Raw genomic sequence first — 14,531 nt, forward strand, 5'->3', positions numbered from 1 at the left:
GCTGAATCATTGACAGTGGTGGTGTAGTCAGGAATGTCATACCGAATCGACCTGGATAGCTAGGCTTAGATAGTGAGGTAATATGCAGTTGTGCGGTGGTAGCATGGAGGGGGGTGTTTCCAGGACGCTGGATTACACCGTTAAGCCTTCTTGAGGTGTCGTGGGCCTAACTTAACGAAACGTCGGTGAAGGAAGGTGCCCACTTGAAAACCCCAATGACATGCTTCATACTGCTGTTGGCTAGGGTAGGTAACTGGTGATTTGTGTCTTGTTTATTAGTTTGTTAGCCTGTTAGCTTGTTTTATTCTGGATTGGGCTTCTAAATGTGTTTTTCCTCGGATTTTGGCACAAGGGATAGTAACATCTTGTCCTGTGTATTAATTAATACTAAAGCTAGCTTAGGCTAGTGACTGTTGTGAATAGTGCAGCTGACAACTAGGGAAAGACCTAGTGACAGCATGGAAAGACAGCTGACAGGAGGGATTAGACCCCACCGGGGCTGCAATGGGTTAGCTGCTCATTGTGGCAGTAGCCAAGGCCAATAGGCCATTGGTTACACCCAAACTTGCTACGAAACAGAATTATGAAAAAACACCCCTAGAGTCTGCGAGAGCGGGGGCGGAAGATGACTCACCTATGGTTGACACGGTTATTGACTCTGGAACGGACTTGACTATGAGTAGGGAAAACATGTCAGTGGAAGCCACTAGTTCAGATGTAGATGGAAAGAAGCGTCAGGTTTGCTTGTGTGGCTGGCAGAAGGTAACAACTTTGAGGGGCCTTAGAATCCATCAAGGCAGGAAGAGGTGCTTGGTAGAGGGAACACAGGGACCCCGCATTGATAATTATTTCTTAAGAAGTTTATCAAGTCAGTCGGGTGAAGTCCAGCGACAGGAAGTAACCCACAGCTCGCAGGACATCAGCACCCCTGATGTTGAGGCAGGTCCTAGCACCGAGGAAAGCAAAGAGGCCAGCCAGCCAAAAAGGGAGAAGATTAGCGGTCAGAAGCCTAGAGTTAAGTGGCCAGGTGCAGCGGAAAGTAGGAAGTGGGAAGATATCAATAGTGATTTGGTTAGGATGTTAGAGAAGCTTAAAGGAACTGCTGAGAGTAAGTTGGAGAAAATGGGAGATTGTATTTATGATTATGGTAAGGAAAGGTTTGGCGTCTTTGAGAAAAGGAAGAAAGGCGCCTAGTTAAATCTAGGCGCCAACAAGAGATAGATAGACTTATCCAGGAGAGAAGACAGCTTAAGAGGCAGTGGAGGAAAGCTACAGAGGTTGAGAAGGAAGGCATTGATTGCTTGCAGTCAGATGTGAGGGATCGGTTGGCAGTTTTAAGAAGAGCACAGAGCATTAGGAAAAATAGGAAAAAGAAAGAGCGAGCTAGAATAGCATTCTATAAGGATCCATTTAGATTTGTGAAGTCATTGTTTAGTAAGGAAAAGAATGGTAGCCTTATGGTACCTAAGCAGAAGCTTGAGGAATATTTGGAGGAGGTTCACAAAGATAGGGAAAGGTTTAGAGAGATGACAGTCCCAGCTGATATTCCACCTATTGGTGAAATAGAGAGCCAGTGTGATGATAGCCCACCAAGGTGGAAAGAAGTTCAAGAAGTAGTGAGACGTGCAAGGGCCTCTTCAGCCCCGGGTCCTAATGGAGTCCCCTACCGGCTGTATAAGAGTGCTCCAGATGTGTTGCAGTTTCTATGGAAGCTGATGAAGGTAGTCTGGAAGAAGCAGGTTATTCCTAAGGCATGGCGTAGAGCAGGGGGAATCTTCATTCCTAAAGAAAGGGACTCGTTAGAGATAAGTCAGTTTAGACCTATCAGTCTACTTAATGTTGAAGGGAAGGTTTTCTTTAGTGTTGTGGCACAGAGGCTGTCTAGTTATCTAGAAAAGAATAGGCTAATAGATACTTCGGTGCAAAAGGCTGGAATTCCCGGCTTCTCCGGGTGCTTAGAGCACACCAGCATGATCTGGCACCAAATCCAGTCAGCTAGGCGTGAGAAGAGAGACCTGCATGTAGTATTCTTGGACCTGGCTAATGCTTTCGGGTCAGTGCCGCATAGTCTGTTATGGGAGGCCTTTGATTTCTTTAGAGTGCCAGGTAGTATAAAGAGCTTAGTTAAAGCCTACTTCTTAGATATTCAACTCTGCTTTACCACAGCAGAGTACACTACAGCTTGGCAGCAGCTGGAGATAGGCATTATGGCAGGGTGTACAATTTCCCCATTAGCTTTTACCATGGCAATGGAGATCATTATTAGGGCTTCAAAATGGGTAGTGGGTGGAGAAAGGCTGCAGGGAGGGCTGCGGCTCCCTCCAATTAGGGCATACATGGATGACATGACGACTATGACGTCAACCGCTCCATGTACTAGCAGATTGTTGGATAAGTTAAATAGTAATCTGCAGTGGGCTAGAATGAAAGTGAAGCCAAGTAAGTCCAGGAGTATTTCAATCATTAAAGGGAGGGTAGTAGGTAAGAAGTTTGTTATAAATGATGAGGTGGTGCCTACAGTGTTAGAGAAACCAGTCAAGAGTTTGGGAAGATGGTATGATGCAAGTCTCAGTGATAAGGGACAGTTTGAGGAGGTGAGGCAGGAAATGATTCAAGGTATTTCAAGTATAGACAAGTCAGGGCTCCCAGGAAAGTTAAAGTTGTGGTGTTTGCAGTTTGGATTGTTGCCTCGGTTGATGTGGCCACTGACAGTGTATGAGGTTCCCCTTTCAAAGGTAGAAAAGCTAGAAAGGATGATTAACTCATTCATTAGAAAATGGCTCAGAGTCCCACGCTGCCTAAGCAGTGTAGCCTTATATGGGAAAGGCATATTGGAATTGCCATTATCTAGCCTGACAGAGGAGTTCAAGTGTGCTAAGGTTAGACTGGAAATGACTCTGACTCAGTCAAAGGATCCAGTGGTTAGGAGTGTACCGCCCACAGTTAAAACAGGGAGGAAGTGGAACCCAAAGGAGGCAGTACAGCAAGCACAGTCAGCTCTTAGACACAGGGATATCATAGGTCAGGTGCAGCATGGGCGTGGAGGCTTAGGGTTGTGCATAGGGAAACCTGTGTGGAACAAGGCATCAGTAATAGAAAAGAGGAAGATGGTAGTTGAAGAAGTACATAGGCAAGAGGAGGCAGTAAGATGTACTAAGGCAGTGTCGCAGGCAAAGCAAGGACAGTGGGTGAACTGGGAGAGTGTAGAGAAGAGAAAGTTGAAGTGGAGAGAGTTGTGGAGCATGGAGGCCAGCAGAATTAGATTTATTCTAGGGGCTACTTATGATGTGCTGCCATCTCCCCAGAACTTAAATCAGTGGTTGGGCGAGGATGGTGCCTGCCCGTTGTGTTGTAGTGTATGTACATTGAGGCATATAATGTCAGGGTGTAAGGTCAGTCTCTCCCAGGGGCGATACACCTGGCGTCACAACCAGGTGTTGAAATGTTTGGCAGCTGCAGTTGAGGAAAAGCGGCTAGAAGTAAATTCTCTAGTTGCTAGCAAAGAGAATAGACAGATCAAATTTGTACGTGAGGGAGAAAAGATTAGACCAATTAAGGTCAGGCACAAGTTAGGGCAGCTAAGTGTAGGTGGAGCCTGGGAAATGAGGGTTGACTTGAATGAACAGCTAGTCATCCCAGCATATATAGTTAGCACCCGGCTACGTCCGGACTTGTTACTGTGGTCTGAGGTAGAGAAGAGAGTTTATTTTATCGAACTCACAGTCCCGTGGGAAGATCGAGTTGAGGAGGCTTATGAGCGCAAGAAAGCTAGGTATGCTGAAATGGCAGCAGAGGCAGAGCAGCGAGGTTGGAGGGCTCGAGTGCGGCCTGTAGAGGTGGGCTGCCGTGGTTTTGTGGCAAAGTCCGTTATTGCCTTACTAACTGAGTTGGGCATTCGGGGACGGAGCCTGAAACTTGCGGTTAGCAACATGTCTCAGGCAGCAGAACGAGCAAGTGAATGGCTGTGGATAAGGAGGAAACATGCTAGCTGGGGAGCTCGCTAAGGTCAGATTGATTGTTTGTTGTTGGTCATGATTAACGGTCCGCATCAACAGGGCTGAATCATTGACAGTGGTGGTGTAGTTAGGGATTGTTTGTTGTTGGTCATGATTAACGGTCCGCATCAACAGGGCTGAATCATTGACGGTGGTGGTGTAGTTAGGGATTGTTTGTTGGTCATGATTAACGGTCCGCATCAACAGGGCTGAATCATTGACAGTGGTGGTGTAGTTAGGGATTGTTTGTTGGTGGTCATGATTAACGGTCCGCATCAACAGGGCTGAATCATTGACAGTGGTGGTGTAGTCAGGAATGTCATACCGAATCGACCTGGATAGCTAGGCTTAGATAGTGAGGTAATATGCAGTTGTGCGGTGGTAGCATGGAGGGGGGTGTTTCCAGGACGCTGGATTACACCGTTAAGCCTTCTTGGGTGTCGTGGGCCTAACTTAACGAAACGTCGGTGAAGGAAGGTGCCCACTTGAAAACCCCAATGACATGCTTCATACTGCTGTTGGCTAGGGTAGGTAACTGGTGATTTGTGTCTTGTTTATTAGTTTGTTAGCCTGTTAGCTTGTTTTATTCTGGATTGGGCTTCTAAATGTGTTTTTCCTCGGATTTTGGCACAAGGGATAGTAACATCTTGTCCTGTGTATTAATTAATAATGAATGCGTGACTCATTATAGCCTACCATTATAGCCACATAAAAAACTGAGCTCTACTGATTATTTCCCCTTGATTTTATTCATGACAGACTTGTAAATGCATATTTGGACATATTCATTCATTCATTCATACATAGGAGGAGATTTCTTCACCCTCTGCTCTGCTTAATTGGAACCTGAGGAGAGATGCTGCCCCCCCTAAACACAGGGTCGTTCCTCTGTTTACTCTCTCAGTAGGTGTGAACGGCCCTAATTAAAGCTGCGGCTTGAAGGAGCAGAACTGAAGACAAATATTCAAATATCGAACGTGTTTCACGTCTAAATGGCACGGAAACCGTCGGGTCGCCATCAGCGCACCCCCCGAGTTTCAGGTCGATCCGACCAACGGTTCTCGAGATACGCAAAGGACAGACAGAGAGAGAGACAGAGAGACAGATGATAGTCAAATTATAGTATAGATGTGAAGGGGAAATAATCAGTAGAGCTCAGTGATCTTAGTTAAGTGAGATTTCTAAGAGATTTTTATGTGGCTATAATGGTAGGCTATAATGAGTCACGCATTCGGAAATAATATCCTCTAGGGCAGGGATACTCAACTTGCGCCCCGGGGCCAGATGCAGCCCACGATAGCGTGCAGAGTGGCCCCATAGTTATACTATAAGTACACTCCTTAAACCCCATAGTTATACTATAACTACACTCCTTAAACCCCGTAGTTACCCTGTAAGTACAGTGTGGTACCCCGTAATTAGCCTATAAGTACAAAATTGGTCCCCTGCTTCATAATACAGCCCGCGACCCCGTAGTTAGACTATAAGTACAGATCTTGTTACCCTCTAGTTAAAGTATTTTTTCACTCCTTAAACCCCGTAGTTATACTATAACTACACTCCTTAAACCTCGTAGTTATACTATAACTACACTCCTTAAACCCCGTAGTTATACTATAACTACACTCCTTAAACCCCGTAGTTATACTATAACTACACTCCTTAAACCCCGTGTTTATACTATAACTACACTCCTTAAACCCCTTAGTTACCCTGTAAGTACAGTGTGGTACCCCGTAATTAGCCTCTAAGTACAAAATTTCACTCCTTAAACCCCGTGTTAGCCTATAACTACACTTCTTAAACCCAGTAGTTATACTATAACTACACTCCTTAAACCCCGTAGGTATACTATAACTACACTCCTTAAACCCCTGTAGTTATACTATAACTACACTCCTTAAACCCCGTAGTTATACTATAATTACACTCCTTAAACCCCGTAGTTATACTATAACTACACTCCATAAACCCTGTAGTTACCCTGTAAGTACAGTGTGGTACCCCGTAATTAGCCTATAAGTACAAAATTGGTCCCCTGCTTCATAATACAGCCCCCCGACCCCGTAGTTAGACTATAAGTACAGATCTTGTTACCCTCTAGTTAAAGTATTTTTTCACTCCTTAAACCCCGTAGTTAGATTATAACTACACTCCTTAAACCCCATAGTTATACTATAACTACACTCCTTAAACCCCGTAGTTATACTATAACTACACTCCTTAAACCCTTTAGTTATACTATAACTACACTCCTTAAACCCCGTAGTTATACTATAACTACACTCCTTAAACCCGGTAGTTATACTATAACTACACTCCTTAAACACCGTAGTTATACTATAACTACACTCCTTAAACCCCGTAGTTATCCTATAACTACACTCCTTAAACCCTGTAGTTATACTATAACTACACTCCTTAAACCCCGTAGTTATACTATAACTACACTCCTTAAACCCCGTAGTTACCCTGTAAGTACAGTGTGGTACCCCGTAATTAGCCTATAAGTACAAAATTGGTCCCCTGCTTCATAATACAGCCCGCGACCCCGTAGTTAGACTATAAGTACAGATCTTGTTACCCTCTAGTTAAAGTATTTTTTCACTCCTTAAACCCCGTAGTTATACTATAACTACACTCCTTAAACCCCATAGTTATACTATAACTACACTCCTTAAACCCTGTAGTTATACTATAACTACACTCCTTAAACCCTGTAGTTATACTATAACTACACTCCTTAAACCCTGTAGTTATACTATAACTACACTCCTTAAACACTGTAGTTATACTATAACTACACTCCTTATACCCCGTAGTTATACTATAACTACACTCCTGGTACCCCGTTGTTATACTATAACTACATGCTTATTTGCGGGCTGTATTCTAAAGCGTTACCAAGAAGGGGAAGAAGAAGAAGAAGAAGAAGAAGAAGAAGAAGAAGAAGAAGAAGAAGAAAAAGAAACAAAGAGTCAAGTTAAAATGCATAAGTTCAATGAGCAGTTATGTTGGAATATCACCACACAGCTGACAGTGGCGTAACAAACATACAGCCCAGTTTATTTTTTGTCCTTGTGTTTCTTCTTCTTGTGTGTGTGTGTGTGTGTGTGTGTGTGTGTGTGTGTGTGTGTGTGTGTGTGTGTGTGTGTGTGTGTGTGTATGTATGTGTGTGTGTGTGCGTGTATGTATGTGCGTGTGTATGTGTGTGTGTGTGTGTGTGTGTGTGTGTGTGTGTGTGTGTGTGTGTGTGTGTGTGTGTGTGTGTGTTAAGATGAGATAAAAGGCTTTCACGTGCTCAAATTAACCCACAGTTGTAGTCTGTCTGTCTTTAGATCTCTTTAACAACAATATACAGGTAGATATTTTTTTTCAGATGATTACTGACCTCCAGGTTGGTTAATATAATAGAACTAAATGTGACTATGGCTTACTTTTTGATATTTTCATGCTCAAAAATATCTTTAGTTTGCTTAACATTTTAGCATTCAACTGCTTCAATTCTCCTTTAGTTTGATTTCTCTAAACAAGGGCAAAGGTTACATAACAAACAGGTATATATATATAGAATTCTATCATTTTGACTTTTATTGATTTGTTTGTTTATTCAACGAATCTCAGATTTGATGTAATCAACTTTACAGGTACACTTTTGACAAATGTGTTACAGTGGGTTGCATGTACAATGAATAATACATCTAAAATTGTTGTTTTTTCTCTGTCTGGGATCAGCGGGACAATGAACTACAGAGCCACTCTATTTTTTCTCACTTTCCTAAGCTACTGTGCAATTTTGCTGGTAAATATTGCTCTGATTCTAACCATAATCTTGGATGAAACCCTCCATCAACCCATGTACATTTTTGTGTGCACTCTGTGCATCAATGCAGTTTATGGAACTACAGGCTTCTACCCCAAATTCCTCTTTGATCTGCTGTCTCCCATTCATGCCATATCTTATTCTGCATGCTTCGTGCAATTATTTGTGATATATCACTCTGCCACAATGGACTTCTCCATTCTAGTTCTGATGTCCTACGACAGATATGTGGCTATATGCCGACCACTGGATTATCACTCTTTCATGACTAAACAAAGGATTGCTATGTTAGTGAGTTTGTCCTTTTTTACACCTCTGGCCTGTCAGATTCTGGTGATATCTTTGACGGCCACTCTGGAATTGTGTGGCTCCCACATAGAGAAACTCTACTGTGAGAACTGGTCAATTGTTAAACTTGCCTGTGGTTCAACAAAAGCAAATGATATTGTAGGATTGATTGTAGTTGGTTTCTTTTTTGTGCACGTGATCTTTATTGTGTGTACATATGTACAGCTGGTAAGATCATGTCTCAAATCTATCGAGGGCAAGAAGAAGTTTATGCAAACTTGTGTGCCACATTTACTGTGTTTGCTTAATGTCACGGCCGCGTTGCTTTTTGATATTATGTATGTGAGGTATGGATCAACATCTATATCTCAGAGTCTAAAGAACTTCATGTCCATACACTTTCTGCTGATACCACCTATTCTTAATCCCATCTTTTATGGACTTAAACTGACTAAAGTCCGCCACAGAATAAGCACAGTGTGTATGATGACACGTCAAAGGTTTAGGTTGAGATGGAAGGCTTGATTTTTCAGATCACCTTATTATTATGCAAGGAGACAATACGTGAGCACATTATTTAAGTGGCATGCCAGTCCCAAATCTGAAATGTTAAGTTTCTCTCAATGTATTTCCATACTCTCCACTCTGTCTAAGATAAGCTCTCCAGGAGATTTAAAATGAATTGATCTTATCTGTATTGTTATAACTCATTACTAAATGTTCAACTTCCCTTAAGGACCAGTGCACCTGAACGCAACATGCAAGGTACCCGCTGTCATTCTGGCCAATACTCCACTTCTGTTATAACATTTCAGTCTGGAATATGGAATATCTTTAAATAATCTTTATGAGTAAAAGGCTAAAAGTAATCTCATGTGTAAGAAATTACTGTTCTACATTTAGTGCATTTTTGTTCTTGTGTGCCGCTAAACACAAGCTTTGAGAATCCCGGGCCACTTATTGATATATGCTTAAATACTTGTGCTTAAATTAACCCGCCCAGTGAGAAAATGATCAAATGGTGGTTAAGACTGGATAATGACATCACAATTGTTAATTTAAAATTAGTTATTCCTCTAAATCTGGTTTCAAATGTCCCAATTTTTTCCGCGCCGGCGCCAGCCCTCGGCCCTCAGCAAAATGTGGCCCTTGTTGAAAAGTAATTGGGGACCCCTGGCATACTTGGGGTTGGAATTGGGGGGTTAGATCACCATATGATTCCCGAGCGCGGCGCATGCTGCCGCTCACTGCTCCCCCAGGGGATGGGTCAAATGCGGAGAACAAATTTCACACATTGTGTGACAATCAGTGGGACTTTACCTTTACCTTTTACTGAATGCTGAAGTAGGACTGGATGCATTTGTGATAATATGAGACTAAAAATGGTCTTAGATGTTGGATACGGTGATAAGTGTTGTCTAGTATTCCAGGTTTTAAAGGCTGCATTATAGTAAAGCGATGTAATTTCTTATCAGACTGTTCTAGCTGTTCTATTATTTGCCTTTATACCCACTTAGTTATTATTTCCACATTACTGATGATTATTATTTATAAAAATCTCAGTGTTTCTATTTTGTGAAAGCACTAGTCATCCCTACAATATTGTCACAATATTGATAGTTGGTATTTGGTCAGTTGTTAATTTTATTCTGTTTACATTTTTATTGTTATTGCACAGCTGTGTATTTAGTTAAGCAGAAGAGGAAAACCTGTACCTGCCATTTAAGTTTGAATTTACATATATTATGCAACTGCCTGTTTTACCCAGTCTTTGCACTTTGTTTTGTTTTCAAAAAAGTGCTTATTGTGACATCTTACACATGGCTTTGAATGTTAATTTAAAATTAGATATTCCTTTAAATATGGCAAAAAAACATCCAAACGTCCAAAAACTTATTTTTTTGAGGTGTCGACGCCTACAGTCCCTTCCTTGTAGCGGGGGGCGGGGGGGAGCCTTAGAAAATGAATAGCCCCGGGGCCCATGGTACTATTAATCCAGCTGACTCTAATCTCTAATGTCCAAACGCATCTCCTCCTGCTGCTATCTCATAGCATCGTTGAGCCCATCCTGCTATACAGATGTTTCTTTGTGTGTGTTTCTTTGTGTGTACACACACACACACACACACACACACACACACACACACACACAAAGTCACAAAAAATAATAGACTCCAAACATACAAGACCTCCATAAAACTGCAATAAAAAATTGCACCATCATCTTTAAAGGTTTAAAAGCACCACACAGGTACAGTAAACATACTGTACCACGTTCAAATAAACTTTTGTCCCTTATGCCATCAACACCCTCAATAGCATCCCGGACTGATTTTTTATTTTACAGTTTTGTGAAATATCTGTTTATTATGTCTGCGTTCCCTCTGTCATGGTGTGTTGATGGTAAATGGTAAATGGCCTGCATTTATATAGCGCTTTTATCCAAAGAGCTTTACAGTCCGTAGGTACATTCACCCATTCACACACCGATGGCGGCAGGTTACCACGCAGGGTGTTAGCACACCAACGCAAGCAATTTGGGGTTCACTGTCTTGCCCAAGGACACTTCGACATGCAAACTGGAGGAGCCGGGAATCGAACCACCGACCTCTTTTATCCAAAGCGATTAGTGGACGACCCGCTCTACCTCCTGAGCTACAGCTCTACCCCATGTTGATCCGTGTCAAGTTCTCTCAGGCAGCTCCCAGGCTCTGGAACTCTGGTGTGTGTGTGTGTGTGTGTGTGTGTGTGTGTGTGTGTGTGTGTGTGTGTGTGTGTGTGTGTGTGTGTGTGTGTGTGTGTGTGTGTGTGTGTGTGTGTGTGTGTGTGTGTGTGTGTGTGTGTGTGTGTGTGTGTGTGTGTGTGTGTGTGTGTGTGTGTGTGTGTGTGTGTGTGTGTGTGTGTGTGTGTGTGTGTGTGTGTGTGTGTGTGTGTGTGTGTGTGTGTGTGTGTGTGTGTGTGTGTGTGCGCGCGTGCGTGCGTGTGTCTGTGTGTGCGCGTGTGTGTGTGTTAAGATGAGATAAAAGGCTTTCAGGTCCTCAAATTAACCCACAGTTGTAGTCTGTCTGTCTTTAGATCTCTTTAACAACAATATACCGGTAGATATTTTTTTCAGATGATTACTGACCTCCAGGTTGGTTAATATAATAGAACTAAATGTGACTAAGGCTTACTTTTTGATATTTTCATGCTCAAAAATATCTTTAGTTTGCTTAACATTTTATCATTCAACTGCTTCAATTCTACTTTAGTTTGATTTCTCTAAACAAGGGCAAAGGTTACATAACAAACAGGTACATATATATAGAATTCTATCATTTCTACTTTTATTGATTTGTTTATTTATTCAACGAATCTCAGATTTGATCTGTTGGTTAAATGGAAAACAGTACTCTTCCATTTGACTTTAACCTCACCATGTTTGTGAAGATAGGATACTACTGTTATCCAGCCTTTGTCTTTTGCCTTCTGTTGTACTGTATTATTGTCTCTGCTAATCTCATGATTATACTGGTAATATCACAAGAGAGAACGCTACATGAGCCAATGTATATCTTCATTGCATGTCTGTCTGTCAACTCTCTGTATGGTTCTGCTGGCTTCTTCCCCAGGTTCTTGATGGACCTTCTATCTGATACTCATTTGATCTCACGTCCAGCTTGTTTCACTCAGATCTATGTTATTTATACCTATGCATCATATGAACTCACCCTTCTGAGCATTATGGCATATGATAGATATGTTGCTGTATGTCAGCCTTTACACTATCACAGCAAAATGAACTCTAAAACAGTCTTGAAGTTAGCAGCCTTTGCATGGATCTGTCCGGCCTTTTCTATTTCAACATGCGTTTATTTGTCCACCAGACTTCCTTTATGTGGTAACAAGATATCAAAAGTGTTCTGTGCCAACTGGAATGTTGTAAAATTGTCATGTGTCCCCACTGGTGTAAATAATATTGTTGGTATGTTAGTGACTCTAACTACAGTTTTTCTGCCCCTTTGTTATGTCTTGTACACTTATATGAAAATTCTGCTTGTTTGTACAAAAAGCTCATCTGAATTCAGAGGGAAAGTATTCCAAAGCTGTCTACCACACATTGTTACATTTGTGATCTATTCCATTACAGCATTTTGTGATATTGCCCTTAGCCGTTTTGACCTTGAAGAGCTAAATGCATTTGCTGCTGTAATATTATCTCTGGAATTTGTAGTGATTCCTCCAGTTCTGAACCCTCTGGTCTATGGTCTGAAATTACCAGAAATTAGAAGACATATTTTCAAGATGTTATCATGGTCAAAAACAATCACTTAGAACAACAGGGGTTCCCAACCATTTTTTGTCTTATGTCTCTTGGCTGTTTTGCCCTGCCTATAGTACCCCCTGACTCATGCATGTCGATGATTCTCATAAATGTGTTCTATTATACTCACATTCATTTTTTCTTTTAATCTAACACAACTTCACTCATTTTAGGGCAGATCTCAGCACTGGTGCCATGTCCCTGTAGAGATGTCTAAATAGGTCACTGACCTCTGCGGCTCAGCCAATGAGTTTGGCTCAAAATGGACACTGTTCAAAACCTCTGCCATGGAAGTGGCTGATAGGAGTTTTGGGAAAAGGAAATTGAAGTAAACCAAGAATCTACTGATGGACACCAAGGTAGACAAACTTAACTACTGTAGGCTATCTCTGAATTATCTTTTTAACCAAATCACACACATTTAGGCTATTCTATGAGATCTCATTTTAATAACTAATGTAATATTTTTTCACTTCCATTCACTGGGCCTCCGCTGAAACTGCTTGGAGCCCCGATGGTGAGGACTGCCTCCCACTTTGAAACCCTCTGGTCTACACTGCTCTCATAAGGCCATCATGTCTCCAATATGGTGCAAAAAAGAAACAACAAGCCGAGTCGGAGCGAGTTCAAACATGTGCCTGCCTCCTTGATCGCGATGACATGTTGCCTTCTTTTTATGGCACAAACCATGTTCTGTGAAGGCTTCTGTAATCGCAAAATCCAGGGATTTGATAGTTCAGAGTCATGGACAGGGCATCACATTGGCCCCAACTTGTTAAATAGTATTCATGGCAAAGCTAAACCTGTACCAAAAATCATCAAATGCCTTGTGGGAAAAACATTCAATTCTCCAGAGTGTGGTGACTATGATCACATCAAACAAGATCAAACAAGATAAAGAGTTGGTCAGCTCCTCCCATGAACTCACAACTGTGCTCTGTGCGCAAACTGTAAAGATCTTCTCTGAGGCACCAGGTTAGTCAACTTAAATTGGCCAAAGACTACAGATAATAGGCCCTCATATATTCATGCTCCAAAATATATTGTGTACATTATTTACATTATTTCTAATGACTTTGGTTAAATATTTACAAACATAAACATTCTGCTTGTCTGCTTCAAAGGGTATATATATTGATTATTCTCTTTTCTCAAAGAATCTGCAGTTCAATATTTGGGTTGAATGGAAAACGGTACTGTTCCCTTTTACTTCAACCTCACCATGCATGTGAACATAGGCTACTACCGCTACCCTGCCTTTGTATTGTGCATGCTACTGTTTGCCTTTATTGTCTCTGCTAATCTCATGATTATACTGGTAATATCACAACAGAGAACGCTACACGAGCCAATGTATGTCTTCATTGCATGTCTGTCTGTCAACTCTCTGTATGGTTCTGCTGGCTTCTTCCCCAGGTTCTTGATGGACCTTCTATCTGATACTCATTTGATCTCACGTCCAGCTTGTTTCACTCAGATCTATGTTATTTATACCTATGCATCATATGAACTCACCCTTCTGAGCATTATGGCATATGATAGATATGTTGCTGTATGTCAGCCTTTACACTATCACAGCAAAATGAACTCTAAAACAGTCTTGAAGTTAGCAGCCTTTGCATGGATCTGTCCGGCCTTTTTTGCTGCAACATGCATTTATTTGTCTGCCAGACTTCCTTTATGTGGTAACAAGATATCAAAAGTGTTCTGTGCCAACTGGAATGTTGTAAAATTGTCATGTGTCCCCACTGGTGTAAATAATATTGTTGGTATGTTAATGACAATAACTACAATTATTCTGCCCCTTTGTTATGTCTTGTACACTTATCTGACAATTCTGCTTGTTTGTAGGAAAAGCTCATCTGAATTCAGGGGGAAAGTATTTCAAAGCTGTCTACCACACATTGTTACATTTGTGATTTTTTCCATTACTATGTTTTGTGATATTGCCCTTAGCCGTTGTGACCTTGAAGAGCTAAATCCATTTGCTGCTGTAATATTATCTCTGGAATTTGTAGTGATTCCTCCAGTTCTGAACCCTCTGGTCTATGGTCTGAAATTACCAGAAATTAGAAGACATATTTTCAGGATGTTATCATGGTCAAAAACAATCACTTCTTAG

At 41.5% G+C, this 14,531-nt stretch overlaps 2 protein-coding genes across 2 annotated transcripts; both read left to right on the plus strand.

The window, feature by feature from the left end:
* Window positions 1–7,737: 7,737 nt before the first annotated feature.
* On the plus strand, window positions 7,738–12,420 carry LOC310780460 (olfactory receptor 52D1-like; the record flags this gene model as incomplete). The annotated part of the gene is made up of 3 exons (XM_083641041.1): window positions 7,738–8,226; window positions 12,028–12,074; window positions 12,159–12,420. The coding sequence occupies 3 exons, from the start codon at window positions 7,738–7,740 to the stop codon at window positions 12,418–12,420; spliced, it is 798 nt and encodes a 265-aa protein (XP_083497167.1).
* Window positions 12,421–13,592: 1,172 nt separating this feature from the next.
* On the plus strand, window positions 13,593–14,531 carry LOC310780461 (olfactory receptor 4B13-like; the record flags this gene model as incomplete). The annotated part of the gene is made up of 1 exon (XM_083641042.1): window positions 13,593–14,531. One exon carries the CDS (start codon window positions 13,593–13,595, stop codon window positions 14,529–14,531), a length of 939 nt encoding a protein of 312 aa, XP_083497168.1.

The sequence above is a fragment of the Poromitra crassiceps genome, assembly GCF_964638095.1.
Source record: "Poromitra crassiceps genome assembly, chromosome: 8".
In the NCBI taxonomy this organism is placed as follows: domain Eukaryota; kingdom Metazoa; phylum Chordata; class Actinopteri; order Beryciformes; family Melamphaidae; genus Poromitra; species Poromitra crassiceps.